This window comes from Nomascus leucogenys, unplaced genomic scaffold (assembly GCF_006542625.1).
Source record: "Nomascus leucogenys isolate Asia unplaced genomic scaffold, Asia_NLE_v1 Super-Scaffold_241, whole genome shotgun sequence".
Taxonomy (NCBI): Eukaryota; Metazoa; Chordata; class Mammalia; order Primates; family Hylobatidae; genus Nomascus; species Nomascus leucogenys.
The window spans coordinates 189,087-216,624 of record NW_022095767.1 but is presented as its reverse complement, the minus strand read 5'-3'; the positions used below and the strand labels follow the sequence as shown (position 1 = coordinate 216,624).

The 27,538-nt window shown below is 48.1% G+C and overlaps 1 protein-coding gene across 3 annotated transcripts in view; it reads left to right on the top strand.

Annotated features, from left to right (window-relative positions):
- The window catches only part of SAE1 (SUMO1 activating enzyme subunit 1), an 84,028-nt gene extending 65,157 nt beyond the window's left edge, over positions 1–18,871 (top strand). For 2 of the 3 annotated variants that reach the window (XM_030807847.1, XM_030807849.1), the window contains exons 7-9: positions 3,135–3,279; positions 11,701–11,770; positions 17,838–18,871. In XM_030807847.1, coding sequence (XP_030663707.1) covers positions 3,135–3,279; positions 11,701–11,770; positions 17,838–17,930 — 308 coding nt within the window. In that variant the 3' untranslated portion in view covers positions 17,931–18,871. The remainder of the gene's footprint in view (positions 1–3,134; positions 3,280–11,700; positions 11,771–17,837) is intronic. The other variant, XM_030807848.1, reaches the window with a different exon arrangement.
- The last annotated feature ends 8,667 nt before the right edge of the window (positions 18,872–27,538 follow it).

The window sequence follows — 27,538 nt, the reverse complement described above, 5'->3', positions numbered from 1 at the left end:
AGTCTACTTTTTCGATCAACATATACGGAAGAGACATCAATGAAAGAACTGGCAAACTGTAAAGCCCCCTCTCCAGGTGTGAAGTACTCAGGGCTTGGGCCTAGAAGCTGATCCATGTCTCTGTGTCTGTTCTGAAATAGCCTGTGTGATGTGAGAGAAAGAGTATTGTCCTTAGAGACAAGCCTGGAGACTGGCTGTGCCCTTTCCTTGGGCAGCATGTAGGGAACAAGAATGCCTGCCCACCCGCAGGCAGGTTACCTGTGGACAAGGTGTAGTGGACAGTTAGAAGGTGTTGGTATGTTAATCAGTCTTTTTTTTTTCTTTTTTGAGATGGAGTTACGCTCTATCGCGCAGGCAAAGTGCAGTGGCGCGATCTCAGCTCACTGCAACCTCCTCCCAGGTTCAAGTGATTCTTCTGCTTCAGCCTCCCAAGTACCTGGGACTATAGGCGTGCACCACCACGCCCGGCTAAGTTAATGTATTTTTTTAGTAGAGACGGGGGTTTCACCATGTTGGCCAGGCTGGTCTCGAACTTCTGACCTCGTAATCTGCCTGCTTCGGCCTCCCAAAGTGCTGGGATTACAGACGTGAGCCACCACTCCGGCCAGTCTTTTTTTTTTTTTTTTTTTTTTTTTTTTTTTCTGAGATGAAGTCTCGCTCTGTTGCCCAGGCCGGAGTTCAGTGGCGCAATCTCAGCTCACTGCATCCTCTGCCTCTCGGGTTCAAGTGATTCTCCTGCGTCAGCCTCCTGAGTAGCTGAGATTACAGGTGCCTGCCACCATGTCTGGCTAATTTTTGTATTTTTAGTAGAGACAGGGTTTCACCATGTTGGCCAGGCCGATCTCGAACTCCTGACCTCAGATGATCCACCCTCCTTGGCCTCCCAAAATGCTTGGATTATAGGCGTGAGCCACTGCACCCAGCCTAATCAGTCTTTTTCTCCTATTTGTCTTTGTTTGGGATAAAAGTTATAGCCTTGTTGGGGTCTTCTTACACAGTATTCTGACTCACAGCCATCATCTGAACGTTTCCTCTGGTTCACAACCAAAATTAAACATCTGTTTATGGAGATTGAGATAGTTTTCATAGTAAAGGAGGTTTTGTTTGTAATGACCTTCCTGTTTGATGGGTCTAAGTATTTGGCTGGCCCTTCTGGCTAAAGCAGCCTTTAAACTGGTCCTGCCTAGAATGTGTACCTCCCACTCCTTATCATCTCTCTTCTGGGTCCCTTTTCCTTCCCCTTTCCGTTCCCCTTTCCCTTCCTCTTCCCCTTTCCCTTCCCCTTCCCCTTTCCCTTCCCTTCCCTTCCCCTTCCCCTTCCCCTTCACTTCTCCCTTCCTTTTTTCCTTTTCCTACCCTTTTTTTCTTTCTTTTTTTTTTTTTTTTTTTTTTTTGACAGGGTCTCACTCTGTCACCCAGGCTGGAGTGCATTGATGAGATCTCTGCTCATGTAGCCTTGACCTTCTGGGCTCAAGTGATCTTCTGCCTTGGCCTCCTTAGTAGCTGGGACTACAGGTACCACCATACCTGGCTAAATTTTTTTTTTTTTTTTGGTAGCAGTGAGGTCTCACTATGTTGCCCAGGATGGTCTCAAACTTCTGGGCTCAAGCTATCCTCATGCCTTGGCCCTCCAAAGTGTTGGGATTGCAGATGTGTGCTACCACACTCTGCCTCTTCTGGGTCTTTTTTTTTTATTTTTCTTTTTTTTTTTTTTTTTTGAGACGGAGTCTTGCTCTGTTGCCCAGGCTGGAGTGCAGTGGCACGATCTTGGCTCACTGCAACCTCTGCCTCCTGGGTTCAAGCGATTCTCCTGCCTCAGCCTTCCGAGTAGCTGGGATTATAGATGCCTGGCTAATTTTTATATTTTTAGTAGAGACGGGGTTTCACCATGTTGACCAGGCTGGTCTTGAACTCCTGACCTCAGGTGATCCTCCCACCTCGGCCTCCCAAAGTGCTGGGATTACAGGCGTGATCCACCACGCCTGGCTTTTTTTTTTTTTTTTTTTTTTTTTAATTTTACTTTTTTGAGATGGAGTCTCACTCTTGTCACCCAGGCTAGATTGCAGTGGCACAATCTTGGTTCACTGCAACTTCCGCCTGTTGGGTTCAAGTGATTCTCCTGCTTCAATCTCCCAAGTAGCTGGGACTACAGGCGCGTGCCACCACACCTGGCTAATTTTTGTATTTTTAGTAGAGATGGGGTTTCACTATGTTGGTCAGGCTGGTCTCGAACTCCTGACATTGTGAGCCACCGCACCCGGCCCTTCCAGGTCTTTTTTTTTTTTTTTTGAGACGGAGTCTCACTCTGTCACCCAGGCTGGAGTGTAGTAGCGCGATCTCGGCTCACTGCTAGCTCTTCCTCCCGGGTTCACGCCATTCTCCTGCCTCAGCCTCTCCGAGTAGCTGGGACTACAGGTGCCCGCCACCACGCCTGGCTAATTTTTTTGTATTTTTAGTAGAGACGGGGTTTCACCATGGTCTCGATCTCATGACCTCGTGATCCGCCCGCCTCGGCCTCCCAAAGTGCTGGGATTACAAGTGTGAGCCACCGCGCTGGCCTCCAGGTCTTAATAGAGGCTTTTTCCTCTACTGGAAGCTTCCACTGCTTTCTGCCCCCTTCAAACTCATACATACTTCATTGAATTGTTTCCTCAGGGAAGCCTTCCTGATACCACCCTACAGAGGGTGTCAGACGCCCTATTATGCTGTCACAGCACTTTTCACAGTAAGGTAAATTGCTTTTATAATTATTGGATTGCCTCTCTGACTATGTTTGTTGAATAAATAAAAAAGGTGGCCAGGTGCGGTGGCTCACACCTGTAATCCCAGCACTTTGGGAGGCCAAGGCGGTTGGATCACGAGGTCAAGAGTTTGAGACCAGCCTGACCATCATGGTGAAACCCCGTCTCTACTAAATATACAAAAATTAGCCGGGCGTGGTGGTTCGTGCCTGTAGTCCTAGCTACTCAGGAGGCTGAGGCAGAAGAATCGCTTGAACCCGGGAGGCAGAGGTTGCAGTGAGCCAAGATCGTGCCATTGCACTCCAGCCTGGGCAACAGTGTGAGCCTCCATCTCAAAAAAAAAAAAAAAAAAAAAAGTGGCTTTATAATCTGACTTCTTTTTCTTTTTCCCAGTGCTCTTAAAGTTCCGTACAGATAAAGGAAGAGATCCCAGTTCTGATACATATGAGGAAGATTCCGAGTTGTTGCTCCAGATACGAAATGATGTGCTTGACTCACTGGGTATTAGTCCTGACCTGCTTCCTGAGGACTTTGTCAGGTTGGTGTCAGTATTTATCATTGTTTAGTCTGGACAGATAAAGTTTGTTTTCAGGATTTGCCTTAATTTGAGGAGCTCTTTTATTAGAAACCTTTCAGAGAGCCCCCCTGCCACATTCTGCTCGCTCCTGTAGACTTCTGCCTCTCCACTAGAATAGCAATATAGAAAAAATAAAGAGGGGACAGATTCTGATTTTTACAATAAGTATCTTATATTCACGTAGTTCAAAATTCAAGGCAATATAAGATCTGTAAACATTATTCTCTACCTTTTTTCACTTTACGTGATCTTGTTATCTCTTGGGGACATCTCCAGATGAGTACATAGTTTGCTCCCTCTTTTCCACAGCTCCTTAGTATTCCAGCGTGTGAAGCGATGGAGTTTATTGAACCAGTTGCCTGCTCACTCAAGTTGCGTTCAGGCTTTTCTAACTGCATAACACTGCAGTGTGTGACCTTGTGTCGTATGTGTGCAGGTATAACTGCAGGATAATTAGGAGGAAGGGAGTTGCTGGGTCAGAAGGATGTAATTTATCATTTGGTCAGCATTGCCACCTTGCCCCCATTGGTATCCTATCAATTCATACCCCCAGCAGCAAAACCACCAATGTTCCCAGCATCCTCTCACTTGGACACTGCATGCTTTCACCTTACGTGACTACCTTTTAGCTCTCATAAACAGGCTTAGGATTTGATTGGAGAAGATCACATGGTGACTAGGTCACAATCTTTTTTTTTTTTTGAGATAGAGTTTCGCTCTTGTCGCCCAGGCTCACTGCAACCTCTGCCGCCTGGGTCCAAGCGATTCTCCTGACTCAGCCTTTTGAGTAGCTGGGATTACAGGTGCCTGCCACCATACCCAGCTAATTTTTTTTGCATTTTTGGTAGAGATGAGGTTTTCCATGTTGGCCAGGCAGGTCTTGAACTCCTGACCTCAGGTGATCCGCCTGCCTTGGCCTCCCAAAGTGCTGAGATTACAGGCGTGAGCCACCACGCGCTCCATCCACAATCTCCTTCCAAGCAGCTCTGGGATCATGTACACACCCTAATTCCCTTTCCATGGTCTTGAGAGGCTTCTTAAACTTGGCTTTGCAGTGCCTCCAGCTTGTAGCAGTAATAATGATGGCTGCAGTTTACTGAGCAGCTATTATATACCAGGCATCAGGTAGTAAGTAGCCAACCCAGATCCCACCCCAGGTATCATCACAGTGCTTGCTCTAGTAGCAGCATGCTACCTTGGTTTCTTATCAACAGTAAGGTCTGCCAGAGTCCTTAGTCCTTTCTTTCTTGACTTCCTGCTGGGAACTTCAGGTGAGCAACAGCAAACCCCACTCCATTTAGGGCCAGCAGTGGTCTTCAAAGCACCTGTGGTGCCCTGACCCAAAAAGCCATGATTGTCCTGGTACAGTGGCTCACACCTATAATCCCAGCACTTTGGGAGGTTGAGACAGGCAGATTGCTTTGAGCTTAGGAGTTTGAGGCCAACCTTGACAACATGGTGAAACCCTGTCTCTACAAAAAATAGAAAAATTAACTGGGCATCGATGACTGGTGCTTGTAGTCTCAGCTACTCTGGAGGCTGAGGCTAGAGCATTGCTTGAGCCCAGGAAAGCAGAGATTGCAGTGAACAAAGATTGCACCACTGCATTCCAGCCTGGGTGACAGAGAGAGACCCTGTCTCAATACATATAGCGTAAGGCTGGGTGTGGTGGCTCACGCCTGTAATCTCAGCACTTTGGGAGGCTGAGGTGGGTGGATCACAAGGTCAGGAGTTCAAGACCAGCTGGGGCAACATGGTGAAACCCCGTCTCTACTCAAAATACAAAAATTAGTGGGGCATGGTGGCATGCACCTATAATCCTACACACACACACACACACACGGCATAGCTGGGACCACAGGCATGTGCCACCATGCCACCTGTTGCATATCTGAGACCACAGGTGTGTGCCACCATGCCTGGCTTTATATATATATATGTATATATATATGATAAAGTAAGTAAAAAAAACTATAAACAATTTAAATATCCACCAATAAGGTATTGGTTAAATAAACCACTATATATCTAGATAACAAAAAATTGTGAAATGTAAGTAATATGTATCTATATATTTATTGACACAAACAGGTCCATAATATGCTGGGAAAAGGCTGTCAGACAGTATGGATAGTATATTCCCATTCTGATTTTTTTTTTTTTTTTTTTTGAGACGGAATGTTGCTCTGTTGCCCAGGCTGGAGTGAAATGGCACGATCTCAGCTCACTGCAACCTCCGCCTCCCAGGTTCAAGCGATTCTCCTGCCTCAGCCTCCCGAGTAGCTGGAACTATAGGTGCCTGCCACAACACCTGGCTCATTTTTGTATTTTTAGCAGAGACGGGGTTTCGCCATGTTAGCTAGCCTGGTTTCGAACTCCTGACCTCAGGCGATCTGCCTGCCTCAGCCTCCCAAAGTGCTGGGTTTACAAGTGTGAGCTACCACACCCGGCCCATTTTGATATTTTAAACAAGAAAAAGATGTAAATACACAAAGAAAAGTTTGTGAGGCTAGACCCCAAAATGTTAGCAGTGGCTGGGATTACCGGGGATTCTGTTCTTCCATTTTATACTTTCTGGCAATGGACATCTGTTAGTTTTGCAATCAGAAAAACAGCAAAGTTCTCTGAAAAGAGAATCAAAAACACAACCTGAAGGACAGTGCGAGCAGAACACAGACAGATGAGGGAAACAGAGACTTGTGCACAACTCTCTCTCCTCAAGTGAGCACACCCCACTCCACGGAGGCAGTGGGTAATCTGGAAAGACAGCTCAGCTGCAAGACAACGGCTCATTTCCTTGCTGGCATCCCTAACCCATGTCAGGCCATCTTGTAGCCTGTCTACAGAAAGACTTCAAGAGGCCACCAAACACCTCTTACTTAAAAAGCAATAGAGGCGGCCGGGTGCGGTGGCTCACGCTTGTAATCCCAGCACTTTGGGAGGCCAAGGCGGGCAGATCACAAGGTCAGGAGATTGAGACCACGGTGAAACCCCATCTCTACTAAAAAATACAAAAAATTAGGCGGGCGTGGTGGCGGGCGCCTGTAGTCCCAGCTACTCGGAGAGGCTAAGGCAGGAGAATGGCGTGAACCCGGGAGGCGGAGCTTGCAGTGAGCCGAGATTGCACCATTGCACTCCAGCCTGGGCGACAGAGCGAGACTCCGACTCAAAAAAAAAAAAAAAAGCAATAGAGGCCAGGCGCGGTGGCTTACGCCTGTAATCCCAGCACTTTGGGAGGCCGAGGCAGGCAGATCATGAGGTCAGGAGATTGAGAACATCCTGGCTAACATGGTGAAACCCCATCTCTACTAAAAATACAAAAAGTTAGCCGGGTGTGGCGACAGGCGCCTGTAGTCCCAGCTACTTGGGAGGCTGAGGCAGGAGAATGGCGTGAACCGAGGAGGCAGAGGTTGCAGTGAGCCGAGATCACGCCACTGCACTCCAGCCTGGGCGACAGAGCGAGACGGAGACTCCTTCTCAAAAAAAAAAAAAAAAGGCAACAATAGAGTGGCAGTGCCTGAGCACAAAAGACTGAGACATGGAAAAGTGGTTTCCCCAAAGAGGGTGGGCAGGGAAGGAACCACTTTGGAGAGAAAAACCAGCCAGCAGCTCGTTAGGCTGTGGCTTTCCTCTTCTGGGAAGCAGGGCCTTCAACTCTGCTGTCCAGTGATGCAGAGCCAGACCATTCATCACTTTGAGTGCCCAAATAGTCACTCGGCTGCACACTCACGGCCCAGCACCCAGCCCCAGGTATGCTCAGCGGCTGCCCCTTGCCACTGGCTGACTGGCTGGGATTATTGCAACTGAAGCCCTGCATGACCCAGTCCTTCTTCCAGCTGCGAAGCACAGCAGAGGAAACACTTGCTTCTCACAAACTGGTCATTCCTCCAGCAAGAGATGAGTGCCCTGGTGAGTTACCATGAGATCCAAGCCTGTACAGTGTCATCAGCCCCTGACCTCACAATGCCGATGTTACAAACGCACCTTGTAAACTGCTGCCTATGTTTAGATGATGGTTTTTGTTTTTTTTTTTTTTTTTTGAGACAGAGTCTCGCTCTGTCCCCCAGGCTGGAGTGCAGTGGCACGATCTCGGCTCACTGCAAGTTCCGCCTTACGGGTTCACACCATTCTCCTGCCTCAGCCTCCTGAGTAGCAGGGATTACAGGTGCCTGCCACCACACCCAGCTAATTTTTTTGTATTTTTTAGTAGAGATGTGGTTTCACTGTGTTAGCCAGGATGGTCTCGATCTCCTGACCTCGTGATCCGCCTGCGTTGGCCTCCCAAAGTGTTGGGATTACAAGTGTGAGCCACTGCGCCCAGCCTTATTTTTTTTTTTTTTTAAAGATAGAGTCTCTCTCTGTTGCCTAGGCTAGAGTGTAGTGGCACATCATAGCTCACTGCAGCATCAACCTCCTGGGCTCAGGCGATACTCTCACCTCAGCCTCTTTTCGTAGTTGAGACTATAGGCATGTACCACCAAGCCTGGCTAAATTTTTTTTTCTTTTTGTATTGACAGGGTCTCACTGTTTTCACCAGGCTGTGTTTCCTATTTTTTAAAGTTATGAACTGCATAACAAGAGAGTATACGAAGCACATCTGCCTGAGTTAAATGATAATTAATACTTATTTATTTTTGTTGTAGAGATGGAGGTCTCACTCTATTGCCCAGGCTGTTCTCAGACTCCTGGATTCAAGCTATCCTGCCTTGGCTTTCCAAAACTTCTGGGACAGACAGGCGTGAGCCACTTGTATCTCTTTTAATTTGGAATAGCCCTTGGCAAACTGGCTTGCCACCTCTTTTTGTAAATAAAGTTTTATTGGCACACTTACTCATTTATATATTATCTGTAGCAGCTTTTGTGCCACAGCAGGATTAAATAGTTATAACAAAGACCATATGGCCCATAAAGCTGAAAATATTCTATTATCTGGTTCTTTTGTTTCTTTGTTTTTGAGACAAAGTTTCACTCTGTCACCCAGGCTGGAGTGCAGTGGCGCGATCTCAGCTCATTGCAACCTCCACCTCCCCAGTTCAAGCGAATCTCCTGCCTTAGACTCCTGAGTAGCTAGCTGGGATTACAGGCATACGCCACCATGCCCAGCTAATTTTTTTTTTTTTTTTTTTTGAGATGGAGTCTCACTCTGTCACCCAGGCTAGAGTGCAATGGTCCGATCTCGGCTCACTGCAACTTCTGCCTCCGTGGTTCAAGTGATTCTTCTGTCTCGACCTCTCGAGTAGCTGGGACTACAGGCGCATGCCACCACGCCCGGCTAATTTTTTGTATTTTTAGTAGAGGTGGGGTTTCACCATATTGGCCAGACTGATCTCAAACTCCTGACCTCATGATCCGCCCGGCTTGGCCTCTGAAAGTGCTGGGATCACAGGCATGAGCCACTGCACCTGGCCTATTATCTGTTTCCTTTTTTTTTTTTTTTTTTGAGCTGGAGTCTTGCTGTGTCACCCAGGCTGGAGTGCAGTGGCGTGATCTCGGCTCATTGCAACCTCTACCTCCTGGCTTTAAGTGATTCTTTTGCCTCAGCCTCTGGAGCAGCTGGGACTATAGGCACGTGCCACCACGCCCAGCTAATTTTTCTATTTTTAGTAGAGATGGGGTTTCACCATATTGGCCAGGCTGAACTATTCCTCCAACACGGCCAAAATGAGATTCTACCAGCAATAGGAGGGGTTTTTCTTATTATTATTATTGGGAGTCTCTCTGTTGCCCAGGCTGGAGTGCAGTGGCGCCATCTTGGCTCACTGCAACCTCCGCCTCCTGGGTTCAAGCGATTCTCCTGCCTCAGCCTCCTGAGTATCTGGCATTACAGCCACCCGCCACCATGCCCGGCTAATTTTTGTATTTTAGTAGAGACGGGGTTTCACTATGTACGTCAAGCTGGTCTCGAACTCCTGACCTCAAATGATCCACCCGCCTTGGCCTCCCAAAGTGCTGGGATTACAGGTGTGAGCCACCGTGCCCAGCCCTAGTTCTCCATATATTTTATAGCTCTGTAGTGGACCTTGATAAGCAGGAAGATGTTACCCCTGGATGAACAAAATGGGAATGTGCTGGTCCTGGCCAGGGTGTGAGGAGCTGGCGGTGCCTTTGGACACAGCCCTTGGGATTGGAATGGATACAGCCTTTTGGGAGGGCATTTTGGCAATACATATGAAAAACTAGCATTGCTATATTTAGAAATTTGTCTTAAGGAATTATTTCTACACCTGTGTCTTTGTCAAGATGTATAATTACAGTGTTGAACAGCTTAAATGTCCCTCAATAGGTTATAGAACAGAAGAGTAATAGTTGATAATATTTGAGTTTAAAATTATACCTATTTATTTATTTATTTTATTTTATTTTATTTTATTTTATTTTTTTATTTTTTTATTTTTTTTTTTGAGACGGAGTCTTGCTCTGTCCCCCAGGGTGGAGTGCAGTGGCGCGATCTCGGCTCACTGCAAGCTCCGCCTCCCAGGTTCAAGCCATTCTCCTGCCTCAGCCTCCCAAGTAGCTGGGACTACAGGCGCCCGCCAACACGCCCGGCTAATTTTTTGTATTTTTAGTAGAGACGGGGTTTCACCGTGTTAGCCTGGATGGTCTCGATCTCCTGACCTCGTGATCCGCCCGCCTCGGCCTCCCAAAGTGCTGGGATTACAGGCTTGAGCCACCGCGCCCGGCTTTATTTTATTTTTTTGAGACAGTCTTGCCCTGTCACCAGGCTGGAGTGTAGTTGTGCGATCTCAGCTCACTGCAACCTATGCCTCCCAGGTTCAAGCGATTCTCCTGCCTCAACCTCCTGAGTAGCTGGGACTACAGGCTCACCCCACCACGCCAAGCTAATTTTTGTATTTTTAGTAGAGACAGGGTTTCACCATGTGGGCCAGGATGATCTCGATCTCTTGACTTTGTGATCTGCCTGCCTCGACCTCCCAAAGTGCTGGGATTACAGGCATCAGCCACTGAGCCTGGCCTAATTATACCCATTTAGATTGTGCACTTTTTAAAATGTCTAGAAGCGGCCGGGCACAGTGGCTCACACCTGTAATCCCAGCACTTTGGGAGGCCGAGGCGGGCGGATCACGAGGTCAAGAGATCGAGACCATCCTGGCCAACATGGTGAAACCCCGTCTCTACTAAAAATACAGAGTAGCCGGGTGTGGTGGTGGGCGCTGGGCGCCTGTAGTCTGAGCTACTCGGGAGACTGAGGCAGGAGAATGACATGAACCCGGAAGGCGGAGCTTGCAGTGAGCCGAGATTGCGCCACTGCACTCCAGCCTGGGTGACAGAGTGAGACTCCGTCTCAAAAAAAAAAAAAATGTCTAGAAGGATGTGCACCACACTGGGGAGACTGGAGGTAGTGTTCTGTAGGGAGGCTTTCCCTTTCACCTGTCTGTGTTCCAGTTTGCTTGGTGAGCACACACCATTGTGTTCAGGAGTAGGAGCTGGCAGAGCACACTTCCTTTGGGGAAGTGGTGGAATAAAGTGATTTGCTCACTAGGATGGGTGACTTGGAGGGGCAGGTGACTGTGTCATCTAAAATTTGTCCTGTGGATGCCCCATCTTGGCCCAGAAGGGCTGGTTTCTATGTGGGTTGTGAAGACTTTTTCTGCCCTCATACTTTAATTTCAGGCCTCAAGTTTCCCTTGCCTCCTACATGTTAACACAGGCCTGCTCCCTGACATTTGTCTGGGAATAGCATATAGAACCCACTGGCCATTATGGGTAAGAAGAGAATTGCGAGAATGTGACCAGGGCGCTGAAACATCTGATATCTCTAGGACAGATATAGGAAGCACAGATATAGTCTTTCCTTTAACTTATAAAGGTAAAAATAAAAGTATTGTGAAAGAATTTCTGCTTGCCAAAGTTCAAAGGTCTTTTCCAACCACTTATGAATCCCTGGCTCAGATTTCATTTTCACACCTAGATGCCAGCATTAACACTGCTGTCTGAATTGGGCCCTCCTGCTAGAAGTTGTTTTTATTCGGCCGGGCGCGGTGGCTCACGCTTGTAATCCCAGCACTTTGGGAGGCCGAGGCGGGTGGATCACGAGGTCAGCAGATCGAGACCACGGTGAAACCCCGTCTCTACTAAAAATACAAAAAATTAGCCGGGTGTGGTGGCGGGCGCCTGTAGTCCCAGCTACTCGGAGAGGCTGAGGCAGGAGAATGGCGTGAACCCGGGAGGCGGAGCTTGCAGTGAGCCGAGATTGCGCCACTGCACTCCAGCCTGGGCGACAGAGCGAGACTCCGTCTCAAAAAAAAAAAAAAAAAAAAGAAGTTGTTTTTATTCAGGAGAGCCTACTACTGAATTTCTCCAGATGTCATGGTCACAGTTCTGTTCCCAGTGCTCCATTTTCCTTGTCTTCCTCTCTTTTAGGTACTGCTTCTCCGAGATGGCCCCAGTGTGTGCAGTGGTTGGAGGGATTTTGGCACAGGAAATTGTGAAGGTAAAACAGCAGAAAATTGTTAACCATGACTTTGTATATGTGCTGACAGAGAGAATGGAAACTGTCTTAGACAGCTGCCTGTTTTCTCTCACCCCATTCATCTTTGTTTCATGCCCTACCCATTTCCACCTCATCCCATTTTCTCTGGCCCATCCAGGTGCCATTCAGCAAATGACCTTGGAGTGCCTGCTCTGTGCTCAGCTCACAGTTGGCCATAGGGCCTCGAAGGTGTGATCTGCTCTCCCCTAACTGTATTAGTTATCCAGTGCCTGTTGTATTGGTCAGGGATTCTGCTTCTCATAGCTCTATAAGTGAGTACTATCATGATCCCCACTTAAGAGGAAGACACTGGGGCCCATGAAAGGGACTCCAGAACCTGTGCTCTTAACCTCTGTACAGTTTATCTCCATTCATCACCATGGCATCAAAGCCCTCCCTCTTTTTTTTTTTTTTTTTTTTGAGACGGAGTCTCGCTCTGTCCCCCAGGCTAGAGTGCAGTGGCACGATCTCAGCTCACTGCAAGTTCCGCCTCCCGGGTTCACACCATTCTCCTGCCTCAGCCTTCCAAGCAGCTGGGACTATATAGGCGCCTGCCACCACGCCAGGCTAATTTTTTTGTATTTTTAGTAGAGACGGGGTTTCACTGTGTTAGCCAGGATGGTCTCGATCTCCTGACCTCGTAATCCGCCCACCTTGGCCTCCCAAAGTGCTGGGATTTCAGGCATGAGCCGCTGCACCCAGCCTTTTTTTTTTTTTTTTTATTTGAGATAGAATCTCACTTTGTCTCTCAGACTGGAGTGCAGTGGCGTGATCTTGACTCACTACAACCTCCGCCTCCTGGGTTCAAGTGATTCTCCTGCCTCAGCCTCCCGAGCAGCTGAGAGTACAGGTTCCCGCCACCATGCCTGGCTAATTTTTTTATCTTTAGTAGTTCACCATATTGGCCAGGCTGGTCTCGAACTCCTCACATTGTGATCCTCCCACCTCGGCCTCCCAAAGTGCTGGGATTATAGGTGTGAGCTACCACACCCGGCCAAGCCCCCCTCTTTTTAACCCACACACCGTAGGTATTTGTAGAGAAATCAGTGTCTGTGTCCCCATGAACACACCAGGAGCCCCTCAAGGCTCTGTACAAGATGACCCATGACCCTGTTAGGTAGGTGTTAATGTCTCTCTCAGAAGGGAAGCATCTCATACAGGGTCACATAACCAGTAACTAGCACAGCCTTTTGAGGGTCTTCTGGAACATTTGGGTTGCTAAAACTATGTCATACCCCCAAATATATTGTACATTCTTTGCGGACTTTGCTATTTGCCCGAAGATGTTAAATTTGCCTTTTGCAGGTTCTTGGCTGCCTTAGTGGACTCCGGTGAGGCTTTTGTCTTCTTTCTTATGGAGCAGAGTCATGCCTAGTTAAATGATTGGCCATGTCTATGTACATGTCAAGTCTGAGCTTAGGAGGACAATTTGGAGACCCAGCCCTTAACACTTTCTCTTGGGGTCTGTAAATTCTGGAGACATTTGGCTCAATTTGTTAGTCACACCAAAGTAGCCTTTCCTAAGGCTACTTTTTTTTTTTTGTCTATTTTTTCTGATCCTTCTTTCTGGTCTAAATTCTTCCTTTGATCAAATCTAACTTGTATGTGATGGGCACTGAGGAGATATTTGGAGGGGGAAGAAAAGTGTGCAATGGCCATAGCTCTTTCCTTGCTCACCTTTTATACATAGCCCATAGTGATGTGAAAATTACAGTTTATATGCCCAATCTGAGAAGAGGGTAATGGCCACCCAGAGGACTGTTTGAGCAGGATTCTGAGGCTCCCTGTAGACAAACTGCAGGAAAGAGTGCAGCAATGGGAATGTTCTAAGTGGGGAATGGGAATGTACATATTTTTGTAGCCTAAAACGACGACACCACCAATAATAATGGACAAGACTTACTGAAAGCCCACTGTCTGCCACGCAAAGACAGTGTTTTTTACGTGGATACTCATTTCATCTCCCACTGGCCCTATGAAGTAGGAACTCCTGTGATCCCTGGTTTATAAAAGAGGAACTAAGGTGCAGGAAAGAAGATGCCTGCCCAGGCTAGTGCGTGTGGTGCCAGGATTTGGGCCCAGGCAGTCTGGTTTCTGAGTCTGTCCTCTTCCCCACGTGGCAGTCATGCGTCAGGTGTTGTCTTCAATGGCACCATCATGGCCGGGCACAGTGGCTCACGCCTATAATCCCAGCACTTTGGGAGGCCGAGGCAGGCGGATCACGAGGTCATGAGATCGAGACCATCCTGGCTAACACAGTGAAACCCCGTCTCTACTAAAAATACAAAAAATTAGCCTGGCGTGGTGGCGGGCACCTGTAGTCCCAGCTACTCAGGAGGCTGAGGCAGGATAATGGCGTGAACCTGGAGGGGTGGAGCCTGCAGTGAGCCAAGATCCTGCCACTGTACTCCAGCCTGGGCAACAGCGAGACTCTGTCTCAAAAAAAAAAAAAAAAAAAAAAAAAAAAAAAAAAAATGGCACCATCATGTAGAGACTGCATAGACCCCAGGGCCGCTGCCCTTGCACTGTCAGCCTCACTTCTGCACATCCCATTGAGGGGCTCCCCCTAAATTTTTCATGTGGGATGGAGACTGGAGGTTGGGGCAGGTAGCCTTGACCCCATTGTTGGTGGTAGCTTCTCACATCCCCATCCTCGCACAGCCCCCTCCTTCCTGCCTGCTGGAGACAGCTGGTGTCCAGCATCTTGTTTCTGTTTATCCCAGATAGCCAGAGTACTCTGCATTCTTGGTTGCTGGGTGTGTTTGGAATCTCCTCCTACCCCATCTTGCTTGGGAAGCACTTTACCTTTTGCCCCATGTTCACCCCATGCCCTGCTCTCATCCCCAGTACTCCTTCATGCTTATTACTGGTCAGCCTTCAGCCAGCTGGCAGGCAGGGCCTGCAGTCCAAGGGCCTCAGACTTACCTTTCTCTCCTGAGGCACTGTCTGAGCACCTATGGAAAGCTTACACTAGGAGATGGGGGCAAGCGCAAGTCTGCTCCTTTGGAATCATCTTTTGCGTCTTTCCTTTCTTACATCCTTCTAGATACCCTATTTTATATCCATGTCTACTTCCTTAGGTTTAAAGCAGTTTTCCTTTCTCTCCATCCCCACCATCCACGGCAGGTCTCCCTGTCTATGTTAAGAGAGGTGATAGTGAATGCAGCAGCCATCCCAGGTTCGTGGTAAAACACGTGCCATCTCCTGTATCTTGGGTTTGAGGGTCTAAGAGTTCCACCTGTGGACTGTTGGACCCTTCCACCTGGCTGGGTTGGTGGCATCCCCAGTATTGGTAAAGGACTCCTGGCCCCTATTATTAATAGCAGCTCCTACTTACTGAGAATTTACTATGTGCTAAGCACTTTACAAGCCTAGTAACATTTCATTCTCACCAAAAGCTCTAGCAGGCAGGTGCTTTTTATTTGCCTATTTGCCCAGAGAAGCAAACTTCTTTCTGATCCAAGCTCTATGTGGACAGAGACCTTCTCAGAATCCTTAATGTCTAGCTGAATACCTGGCATAGAGTAGATGCTTAATAAATTTTCCCTTGACTGGGTGCTCTAGCTCATGCCTGTAATTCCAGCACTTGGGGAGGATTGCTCGAACCTAGAAGTTCAAGACCAGCTTGGGCAACATGAGGAGACCTCATCTCTACAAAAGTCCCAGCTACTCGAGAGGGTGTGGGAGGATATCTGGAGCTGGGGAGACGGAGGGTGCAGTAAGCCGAGAATGTGCCACCCACCTGGGCAGCAGAACAAGATCCTGTCTCAAAAAACTAAAATTAAAGGCCGGGTGCGGTGGCTCACGCTTGTAATCCCAGCACTTTGAGAGGCCAAGGCGGGCGGATCACGAGGTCAGGAGATCGAGACCACGGTGAAACCCCGTCTCTACTAAAAATACAAAAAAATTAGCCGTGCGTGGTGGCGGGCGCCTGTAGTCCCAGCTACTCGGAGAGGCTGAGGCAGGAGAATGGCGTGAACCTGGGAGGCGGAGCTTGCAGCGAGCCGAGATTGCGCCACTGCACTCCAGCCTGGGCGACAGAGCGAGACTCTGTCTCAAAAAAAAAAAAAAGAAACTCAAAAACATTTACAAATAAATAAAATTTCCCTGGAAAAATGGCTAACACTATTTGTATATGGTAGATGTGATTGTCCCCGTTTTATGGATGAGGAAATGAAAAGAGTTTGGTGCTGAGTTTGAAGAGGAGCAGTTCAGGATGTGTAGCGCCACCTTCCTCATGAATGATGGGACGGTGTTCCTGGGAACCGTTAGACCCTGCCCTGGTAGCTTGCCTAGGTGATGTCTTCCTCTTTAAGTGGTAGCTTGTGGTGAAATTTCAATCCTTTCTGGGTTAAGGACCTGTTTGAAAATTTGTGGACAATTGTGAACCCTTTCTCAGAAAGATGTATGTGCATACAAGACTCAGTATGTTGTTTCGGGGGCTGACCCTGCCTCAAAAGACAGGGCCATGTGCTCACTCTTCCTTCCCACCCCCACTCCTCTCCCTCGCTCTCTGTTGCCCAGGCTGGAGTACAATGGCGCCATCACAGCTCACTGCAGACTTGATTTCCCTGGGCTTAAGCGATCCTCCCACCTCAGCTTCCTGAGGCACTGAGACTATAAGCACACGCCACCACATCCGACTAATTTTTTTTATTTTTTGTAGATACGGGGTTTTGCCATGTTGCCCAGGCTGGTCTCGAACTCCTGGGCTCAAGTGATTCTCCCGCCTCAGCCTCCCAAAGTGCTGGGATCACAGGTGTGAGCCATTAAGCCCAGCCCTGTTCTTGTATTTTAAAGTGCTCTGTCTGGTAACCCCACAAGATAATCACCATTGCCGTTGCTAAATAGCATTGTCCAGGCCCTCTGGATCGCAGCCCTGACCCCCTGTGGAAGCCTAGCGACTTTATGTCCTCATGGAATAGCCCCCTTCTGCATCAGTGTGTTCCTTGATTAAATGTGTCCCCTTAAGTGATAAAGGCCACAGCCTAAGAACTGCCACCTTTCTCAGTTGAATAGTCATGAATAATTATTTCTGCTGTTTGCCCAGTGGTGGTGCAACACAGTGTTAGTCATTGTTTTAGTTTTAAGGTATCTTTTGTTTGTTTTTTGTTTTTTGTTTTTTGAGACAGGGTCTCACTCTGTTGCCCAGGCTGGAGTATAGTGGCACTATTACAGCTCACTGCAGCCTCAATCTCCCAGGCTCAAGCGATCCTCCCACCTCAGCCTCCCAAGTAGCTGGCACCTTGGGCATGCATCACCATACCTGGCTAATTTATGTCATTTTTCTTTCTCTCTCTCTCTCTTTTTTTTTTTTTTTTTTTTTTTTGAGACAGAGTCTCACTGTGTCACCCAGGCTGGAGTGCGGTGGCGCAATCTCGGTTTACTGCAACCTCTGCCTCCCGGGTTCAAGCGATTCTCCTGCCTCAGCCTCCTGAGTAGCGCACCACCATACCCGGCTAATTTTTGTATTTTAGTAGAGACAGGTTTCACCATGTTGGCCAGGCTGGTCTCCGACTCCCAACCTCAGGTGATCCGCCCACTTCAGCCCCCCAGAGTGCTGGGATTACAGGCGTGAGTCACCGCGCCCCACCTATTTTAGTTTTCATATAGACGGGATCTCACCATGTTGTGCAGTCTGGTCTTGAATTCCTGGGCTCAAGTGATTCTCCCACCTCGGCCTCCCAAAGTGCTGGGATTACAGGTGTGAGTGTGCCTGGCCCTGGCCTGTTTTAAATTTTTGAGATACATAGTTTAACCCAGGCAAATACATTTCTTATTCTCATGTTAGGAAAAGAAGGTAATGTTTGGAGAGGTTAAATAATCTCCCCATGGACACACAGCTTGTAAGGGACAGAGCAAGGAGATAGGACAATCGAAATTGTCTCCAGACATTGCCAAATAGCCCTTTGGGAGCAAAATCGACCCCAGTTAAGAACCACTGCCCTAGACTGCTTTTAGAATTTTTTTTTCCCTCTATTCCTCTTAAAGCACTTGAGCTAAACCCTCATTTCATTTTTCTCCCCAGGCCCTGTCTCAGCGGGACCCTCCTCACAACAACTTCTTCTTCTTTGATGGCATGAAGGGGAATGGGATCGTGGAGTGCCTTGGCCCCAAGTGAACTCAAGACTTCGCAGCCCCAGAGATGCCAATTGCAGCATGCCTGCCTGTATTCCCTGTCCCCTTCCTTCATGAAGGCATCTCCAGGCAAGGAAAACTGGTCATTGGCCCGATACAAAACATTTCCTGCAAAGAAGGAGGTGGTGACGACGTGCTGCTTCCCATCACCAGCAGCTGCTCGACAAGGGGCGCAGGGTGGCTGTCTTTGTTCCAGCACTGTTCAGGCTGCCTGTCATCCCGGGCCTGCCAGCTCCCCTGAGTGATGAGCACTTCCAAGCACCCCTCTGCCCTTTCTCTGTCCTTATGCTGTCCCAGCCTCGCCAGCCCTCTGGGACATTGTGGGAGATGCCTGCCAGGAACGAGCACACTCCGTTGCTTGGGAGCCTCTTGCCACCTTCTTGGACTTAATCCCCACCTGATGTCTTATAGAGAAAAGTGTGACTTCAGGTGGAGAGTAGGCCCAGGCCCCGTGAGGCACCAGTGGAAGCACAGCTCCAAGTTCAGACAGGTGCCCTTAGAGAGGAAAACCATGACAGGCAAATGCATTTCTTCTGGAGTTTGAGACCCTGACAAACAACAGGTGGCATCTGGTGTGCTGTTCTTGAGTTTTCGTTTAGGATTAGTTGAGTTCCAGCTGGGTTTTGGGAGAAAGGAGATGCTACCAAGTCTTGGATGTTAGGGCGAGACCCTGCAAGTTGAGTATTAGTAGAGAGCTTGTCTTTCAAGGCAGGTTCCTGGGGCTTCAGGGCTAGGAGGGAGGAGCCTGCGCTTTTAACAGAACCCCAGTCACATGCGGCCCAAGCCACTCAGAGGCTTTTGCATTTCAGGGCTGTGTTGGTCCTTTGTTTACCTCCTAAACCACAGCTGTTTGTGTTTCACATATGTCGTGAATTTTCCTTGGTTCTTTTTAAAGGAATGATAATAAAGTTACTTGCTTTAGGATTTGCTTGTTTTTCTTCCACTTCAGAAGCTTCTGAGAGGGAATGGGATGATCCTAGCAGTTGCCTTTTCAGACCCCAGGCTCTAACTCAGGAGATTCCTCCTCTCTCTCACCATTCCTGCCACCATTTTTTCTGGGTGATGCAGCAAGAGTTAAATTGTTCACATTCTAGAATGTGTAGAAGCTTCTGGCTCCAGTTGTCTGATGGATAATTCAGCTAAATAGTGGCTATTTTCAGTGGCAAGGATTATAATAATAAAAGGAAGTCAAAAGTGATGCTTAATATGCCCCAAGTCCCACAGCCGCTACGGGTCAGAGCTTTTATTGAAAGACCAGGTTTGCCTTGATGCAGCCAAAGCGTGTTCCAGTTCATCCCACTCTTGCTCATATTTCTTCTTTATGTAAATTGTGTGACGTTTCAATAAATCAGTCTCTTTCCTATTCCGATCCTGCAGCAGTTAGTCGGGGAGAAAACTGGTCTCCACTACAGGAGGGCCTCTGTTCCTCAACCCTGCATCACCTGCTACCACCAGAGGTGAGACAGGGGCTGCGTTTCGGAAGGGATCCATGTCTGGCCAGCTTTAGTATAGTCAGTGGCGTCAGGGTCAGCCATTACATTGCTGCATGAATTTTACATGGTCTTTAAATTCTGAGCTAATTATACTCTTAACTGTAATGTGCAGCCTTGGTCACAAGGGGGAGCACGTGGGTCTGGATTGATAAAAACAAAATTGTAGAATCGTCCCGGAAGCTTCAAACTTTTCCACCCTGTACCTCTAATGGCAGAGATTAAGTCACCCAGAGGACCCCTCAGGAATTGAGGGGAAAGCTGCCAGCCCCAGGCAAGAAATGTCTAGTTTCTACAAATTTCATAAACTCCCACATGATGTTTGTGTTAATCATAAAAATGAAGAAAAAAGGCCAGGCACAGTGGCTCACACCTGTAATCCCAACATTTTGGGAGGCTGAGGCGGGCGAATCACGAGGTCAGGAGTTTGAGACCAGCCTGGCCAACATAGTGAAACTCCATGTCTACTAAAAATACAAAAATTAGCTAGGCATGGTGGCGCGCGGCTATAGTCCAGCTACTCAGGAGGCTGAGGCAGGAGAATCGCTTGAACCCAATGGGAGGCGGAGGTTGCAGTGAGCCGAGATTGCGCCACTGCACTCCAGCCTGGGCAACAGAGCGAGACTCCATCTCAAAAAAAAAAAAAGTTATCTTGATATATGTTCTATTAGCTCGTTACAGGTGTGGAAGAGATGGCTTAGGTTGCAGGTGGCCAAGTTTAATGATAACAGCTAATGTTCATTATACCCATGCAACCTGCCTGGTACTTTTCAGAATCCTTGTTCTTTGAGTTGGAATCCCCACAGCAACCCCATGGGGATAGATGCTGTTCTCCTACCCATACTGGAGATAAGGAAATAGCCTCACTTCACAAGCAAGGGAGAGATAGAAATGGCGCTTACTGGGAAAGCTGCGATGCAGGGTACTCAGTAGAGATTCATGTAGTGGCACGGCTTGTTCGCTCAGTGAGAACAAGATTTTGGGCTTTCCCTTCACAAGTCCCTGAGACCCAGTAGTCACTGGAAAACATCATGTCGGCCTTGATGAAAGAGGGCCTTCAACTAGGTCCAAAAGGGTGGGTGGATTTGGTTCCTAAGCTTGTAAAATATTCAAGGCAATATACAAGCATAAAGGGAAGATTCCTCTCCGCTGCAGGGCACAGCCTGTCAGCACAATGTTGGCCACATAATAAAAGCAGTTGACTTCACAGCTAAACTGCATTTTGGAGAGAAATATGAGATGCTTTTTGGACATGTTATCTGTATCCACTTTCTTTTTTTCTTTTTCTTTTTCTTTTTTTTATTTTTTATTTTTTAATAGACGGAGTCTTGCTCTGTCACCCAGGCTAGAGTGCAGTGGTGCGATCTCGGCTCACTGCAACCTCCACCTCCTGGTTTCAAGCAATTCTCCTGCCTCAGCCTCCCAAGTAGCTGGGATTACAGGCCCCCGCCACCATGCCCAGCTGATTTTTGTACTTTTAGTAGACAGAGTTTCACCATGTTGGCCTGGCTGCTCTCGAACTCCTGACTTAAAGTAATCCACCTGCCTCAGCACCCAAAATGCTGGGATTATAGGTGTGAGCCACTGCACCCAGCCTAGCTGTATCCACTTTCATATCCACTCCCCGGAGGTCACCCCTGTTAACTGTTGAGAGTGAATCCTTCCAGACTGCCATGTTCAAACCTAGACTCTACCACTCAGCCATGTGACCCTCACTACACTACTGTTACCCCGTCCCTAAAATGGTTAGAATAGTGGCACATTCCTCAGGTATGTGGGGATTAAAAAATAAATTCAGTCTTTCAATCAAAATTGCTCAATGTTAGCTGCTATTTTACATATTCATAAATAACTATTTTTCTCCAATGTGCTTTTTTCTCAATATGTCTTGGAGATCCTTGTCAGTATCTCATGCATCAAATTCCATCACCAAAACAGGTGAACCATTAACTGTTGAATCAGTCTGCTGCTGAGTGACATTGTGCACACTTAGGAAAGACTTCCCAAAGCCAAGTTCCAGGGTTAGCAAGTATAAAAATGCATTTTAGGAGTTGGTTCTTGTTGTTTTTTATTTTGTTTTGTTTTTTGAGACAGAGTCACGCTCTGTCGCACAGGCTGGAGTGCAGTGGCGTGATCTCGGCTCACTGCAACCTCCGCCTCCCGGATTCAAGCAACTCCTCTGCGTCAGCCTCCTGAGTAGCTAGGACCACAGGCGCCCACCACCACGCCTGGCTCATTTTTCTATTTTTAGTGGAGATGGGGTTTCACCATATTGGCCAGTCTGGTCTCGAACTCGCAACCTGATGATCCGCCTGCCTCAGCCTCCCAAAGTGCTGGGATTACAGGCGTGAGCCACCGCGCCCGGCCTTTTTTTTTTTTTTTGTGTATTTTTAGTAGAGACGGGGTTTCACCATGTTCTCCCTGGCTAATTTTTTTTTTTAGTTATTGGCTGGGTGTGGTGGCTCATGCCTGTAATCCCAACATTTTGGGAGGTCGAGGCAGCTGGATCACCTGAGGTCAGGAGTCACCAGACCAGCCTGACCAACATGGTGAAACCCCGTCTCTAGTGAAAATACAAAAATTAGCCAGGTGTGGTCCACATGCCTGTAATCCCAGCTACTCCAAAGGCCGAGGCAAGAAAATTGCTTGAACCCAGGAGGTGGAGGTTGCAGTGAGCCGACATCGAGCAATTGCACTTCAGCCTAGGCAACAAGAGCGAAATTCCATCTCAAAAAATATATATACATATTTTTAGTAGCCATGAGATCTCACTATGTTGCCCAGGCTTAACCTCTGGCCTCAAGTGATCCTCTTACCTCAGCCTCCTAAAGTACTTGATTACAGATGTGAGCTACTGCATCTGGCTGATACTTTTCTTTCTTTTCTTTCTTTTTTTTTTTTTTTGAGTTGAAGTCTCGCTCTGTTGCCTAGGCTGTAGTGCAGTGGCACAATCTCGGCTGACTGCAACCTCCACCTCCCGAGATCAAGCGATTCTCCCACCTCAGCCTCCCAAGTAGCTAGGATTATAGGTGCACGCCGCCTGGCTAATTTTTTAATCTGTAATTTTTTTACTTTTTATTTATTTATTTTGAGACGGAGTTTCACTCTTGTCATCCAGGCTGGAGTGCGATGATGTGATCTTGGCTCACTACAACCTCCACCTCCTGGGTTGAAGCGATTCTCCTGCCTCAGCCTCCTAAGTAGCTGGGATTACAGGTGCCCACCACCACCCCCAGCTAATTTTTGTATTTTTAGTAGAGACAGGGTTTCACCATGTTGACCAGGCTGGTCACAAACTCCTGACCTCAAGTGATCCACCCGCCTCGGCTTCCCAAAGTGCTGGGATTACAGGTGTGAGCCAACACTACCGGCCAGAAATGTATAGATGTTAAAGGCTCAGTGAATCCCAAACGGGATAAATACGAAGAAGATCATGTTTAGAAAAAACATCTAGGTGCCCGGGTGCAGTGACTCATGTCTGTAATCCCAACTACTCAAGAGGCTGAGGCAGGAGAACTGCTTGAACCCGAGAGGCAGAGGTTGCAGTGAGAATGATGCCACTGCACTACAGCCTGGGCGACACAGCGAGACTCGCTCTCAAAAAAAAAAAAAAGGAGGCCAGGTGTGGTGGCTCATGCCTGTAATCCCAGCATTTTGGGAGGCCAAGGCCTGAGGTTGGGAGTTTGAGACTAGCCTGACTAACATGGAGAAGCCCCGTCTCTACTAAAAATACAGAATTAGCCGGGCAAGGTGGCACATGCCTGTAATCCCAGCTACTCAGGAGGCTGAGGCAGGAGAATCACTTGAACCCAGGAGGCGGAGGTTGTGGTGAGCCGAGATTCTGCTACTGCACTCCATCCTGGGCAAAAAGAGCGAAATTCTGTCTCAAAAAAAAAAAAAAGAACCTCTATTTGTCTCCATGCTTAAATACTTGTGAGCAGGGCAAAGGCCATGCAGAGAGTGTTCACACCTGGGCCAACGCCCTGTTTCGCCTTCACTGCAGTGCATGCCATCCCTTTGGTAGAGGATGCGACATCTTCCCATAACTGGCTCCCCTTTCTCATAATAAGTCTTAGAATTATTAACATGGTTGAATTTAGGTCTACTATTTGCTTTCCATTTGTCCCACTTTTGTTCCCCTGTTTCTTCTTTCCTGTCTTCTCTTGAAGTATTTGATTACTTTTTTTTTTTTTTGAGACAGAGTCTCACTCTGTCACCCAGACTAGAGTGCAGTAGCGCGATCTCGGCTCACTGCAACCTTCACCTCCCAGGTTCCAATGATTCTCCCAAGTAACTGAGATTATAGGCTCCCACCACCATGCCAGCTAATTTTTATATTTTTGGTCACGACAATGTTTCACCATGTTGGTCAGTCTGGTCTTGAACTCCTGACCTTAAGTGATCCACCCACCTCAGCCTCCCAAAGTGCTGGGATTACAGGCGGGAGCCACCTCACTCGGCTAAATATTCTAATAAATACCCACGTACCCACTATTTTGCCACTTGCAGTTTTTGTTCATCATTATCTGTCGTTTTTCTTCATGTTGGTAAAGCTCTAGTTCATTCCTGCTAATGGATGTATACTATTCTGTTGTGTGATTACATCAGACAAAAAAAGGTTTTTTTTTTTGAGACAGAGTCTCGCTCTGTCACCCAAGCTGGAGTGCAGTGGCACGCTCTTGGCTCACTGCAACCTCTGCCTCTCAGGTTCAAGCAGTTCTCCTGCTTTACCCTCCCAAGTAGCTGGGGTTACAGGTGCTCACCACCACACCAGCCAATTTTTGTATTTATTTATTATTTTTTTATTTTTGTATTCTTTTTGCATCTCACTCTGTCGCCCAGGCTGGAGTGCAGTGGCACGATCTCGGCTCACTGCAAGCTCCACCTCCCGGGTTCACACCATTCTCTTGCCTCAGCCTCCCAAGTAGCTGGGACTACAGGCACCCGCCACCACGCCCAGGTAATTTTTTGTATTTTTAATGGAGATGGGGTTTCACCGTGTTAGCCAGGTTGGTCTCGATCTCCTGACCTCGTGATCCGCCCGCCTCGGCCTCCCAAAGTGCTGGGATTACAGGCGTGAGCCACCGTGCCTGGCCCCATTTATTTTTAAGACGGAATTTTGCTCTTGTTCCCCAGGCTGGAGTGCAATGGCGCCGTCTCGGCTCACTGCAACTTCCACCTCCCAGGTTCAAGCGATTCTCCTCCCTAAGCCTCCTGAGTAGCTGGGATTACAGGCGCCCACCACCATGCCTGGCTGGTTTTTGCATTTTTAGTAGAGCCGGGGTTTCACCATGTTGGCCAGGCTGGTCTCGAACTACTGACCTCATGATCTGCCTGCCTTGGCCTCCCAAAGTGCTGGGATTATAGGCATGAGCCACTGCGCCTGGCTGCCCTGCCATATTTTTATTGTTTGTTTGTTTTTTTTTTTGAGACGGAGTCTCACCCTGTTGCCCAGGGTGGAGTACAGTAGCACAATCTCTGCTCACTACAACCTCCGCCTGCCGGGTTCAAGCAATTCTCCTGCCTCAGCCTCCTGAGTAGCTGGGACTACGGGCGCATGCCACTATGCCCTGCTAATTTTTGTATTTTTAGTAGAGATGGGGTTTCACTATGTTGGCCAGGCTGGTCTCAAACTCTCCTTTGTTTTTTTTTTGAGATGGAGTCTTGTTCTCTTGCCCAGGCTGGAGTGGAGCTGCATGATCTCAGCGCACTGCAACCTTCGCCTCCCAGGTTCAAGCATTCTCCTGCCTCAGCCTCCTGAGTAGCTGGGATTATAGGCGCATGCCACCACACCCAGCTAATTTTTGCATTTTTAGTGTGAGACGGGGTTTCACCATGTTGGTCAGGCTGGTCTCGAACTCCCAACCTCATGATCCGCCCACCTCGGCCTCTCAAAGTGCTAGGATTACGGGCGTGAGCCACTGCGTCCAGCCTGGTCTCAAACTCCTGACCTTGGCCTCCCAAAGTTTTGGGATTACAGGTGTGAGCCGCCTGGCCACTACATGAGACTATTTACCCTTCCAACTGCTGTTGGATACTTAGATGGTTTTGTGCATTGTCAATACTTGGATGCTTGGATGCACCCACGTTGTTTTTTTTTTTTTTTTTTTTTTTTTTTGAGACAGAGTCTCGCTCTATCCCCCAGGCTGGAGTGCAGTGGCGCAATCTCAGCTCACTGCACGCTCCACCTCCCGGGTTCACGCCATTCTCCTGCCTCAGCCTCCCGAGTAGCTGGGACTACAGGCACCCGCCACCACGCCCGTCTAATTTTTTGTATTTTTAGTAGAGATGGGGTTTCACGGTGTTAGCTGGGATGGTCTCGATCTCCTGACCTTGTGATCCTCCCGTCTTGGCCTCTCAAAGTGCTGGGATTACAGGCGTGAGCCACCGCACCTGGCCGCATCTGCGTTCTTCTAAGGGAGACGCCCACGAAAGCTATTGCTGCCACAAGGTATGTGCATTCTCATCTTGACACCATGTCTTAGTCTGTTTTGTCTTGCTGTAACAGAATTGCACAGACTAGGAAATGTGTAATGAACAGAAATCTGTCTGGGCGCGCTGGCTCACACCTATAATCCCAGCCCTTTGAGCGGCCAAGGCAGGTGGATCACTTGAGATCAATAGTTCAAGACCAGCCTGGCCAACATGGTGAAACCCCATCTCTACAAAAAATTAGCCTGGCATGGTGGGGCATGCTTGTAATCCCAGCTACTAGAGAAGCTGAGGCAGGAGAATCACTTGAACCCAGGATGCGGAGGATGCAGTGAACTGAAATTGTGCCACTGCACTCCAGCTTGAGAGACAGAGTGAGATTCTGTGGGAGACAGAGCGAGACTCCCTCTCAAAAAAAAAAAAATAAAAGAAATCTGTGGGCTCACAAATTTGAAGGTTGAGAAGTTCCCAGATGGTGGGGCTGGTATTTGGTGAGGGCCTTCCGGCTTCCTTGTAACATGGCGGAAGGCATCTCATCTGAGACAGGGGTGAACTCATTCTTTATAAGGAACCCATTCCCGTGAAAACTCACTCACTTCCATGATCATGGCATTAGTGCATTTCTGAGAGCAGAGCCCTGGTGACTTAATTACCTCTTGAATGTCTCACTTCTAAAATCTGTAGCACTACAGATTAAATTTCCAACCCAAGAAATTTGGGGAACACATTCATATCACAACACACGGTTTTATCAAATGCTTCTCCAAAGTGATTGTTCCCAGTTACCACACCCTGGCCATCCAGATGGGCCATTTCCCCTAGTGTCCCTTTAGCAGCAAGGATAGTTGGGAAAGGGTGGAGCTGGGACTGACCTTGTGTCTGTAAATATTATATAATTATATACCCTGCTTCAGAGTCCCCCTCTGTTGCCCTGGAGTGCAGTGGCATGATCATAGCTCACTGTAGCCTCCAACTCCTGCGCTCAAGCTATGATCCCCCTGCCTCATCCTCCTGAGTAGTGGGTACTATAAGCATGTGCCACCATGCCCAGCGAATTAAAAAAATTATTTTTATGTGTGTGGAGATGGAGTCTATGGAGTCTTGCTATGTTTCCAGGCTGTTCTTGAGCTCTGCAAGTGATCCTCCCACCTCAGCCTCCCAAAGTACTGGGATTACAGGTGTGAGCCACCACACCTGGCCTATACCTTGCTTCTTTTTCTTTCTTTCCTTTTTTTTTTTTTTTTTTCTGGAGACAGTCTCCCTCTGTCGCCCAGGCTGGAGTACAGTGGTGCAATCTCGGCTCACTTTCAACCTCCGCCTCCCGGGTTCAAGGGATTCTTCTGTCTCAGCCTCTCGAGTAGCTGGGACTACAGGTGTGCATCGCCACACCTGGCTAATTTTTGTATTTTTAGTAGAGACAGGGTTTCACCATGTTGGCCAGGCTGGTCTCGAACTCCTGATCTCAGGTGATTTGCCCACCTTGGCCTCCCAAAGTGTTGGGATTATGCCCTTCCTTCCAGACAGGGTCTTGCTCTGTCACCTAGGCTAGAATGCAATGGCACGATCTAGGCTCACTGTAACCTCCACCTCCCAGGTTCAAGTGATTCTCCTGCTTCAGCCTCTTGAGTAGCTGGGATTACAGACACTTGCCACCACGCTCAGCTAATTT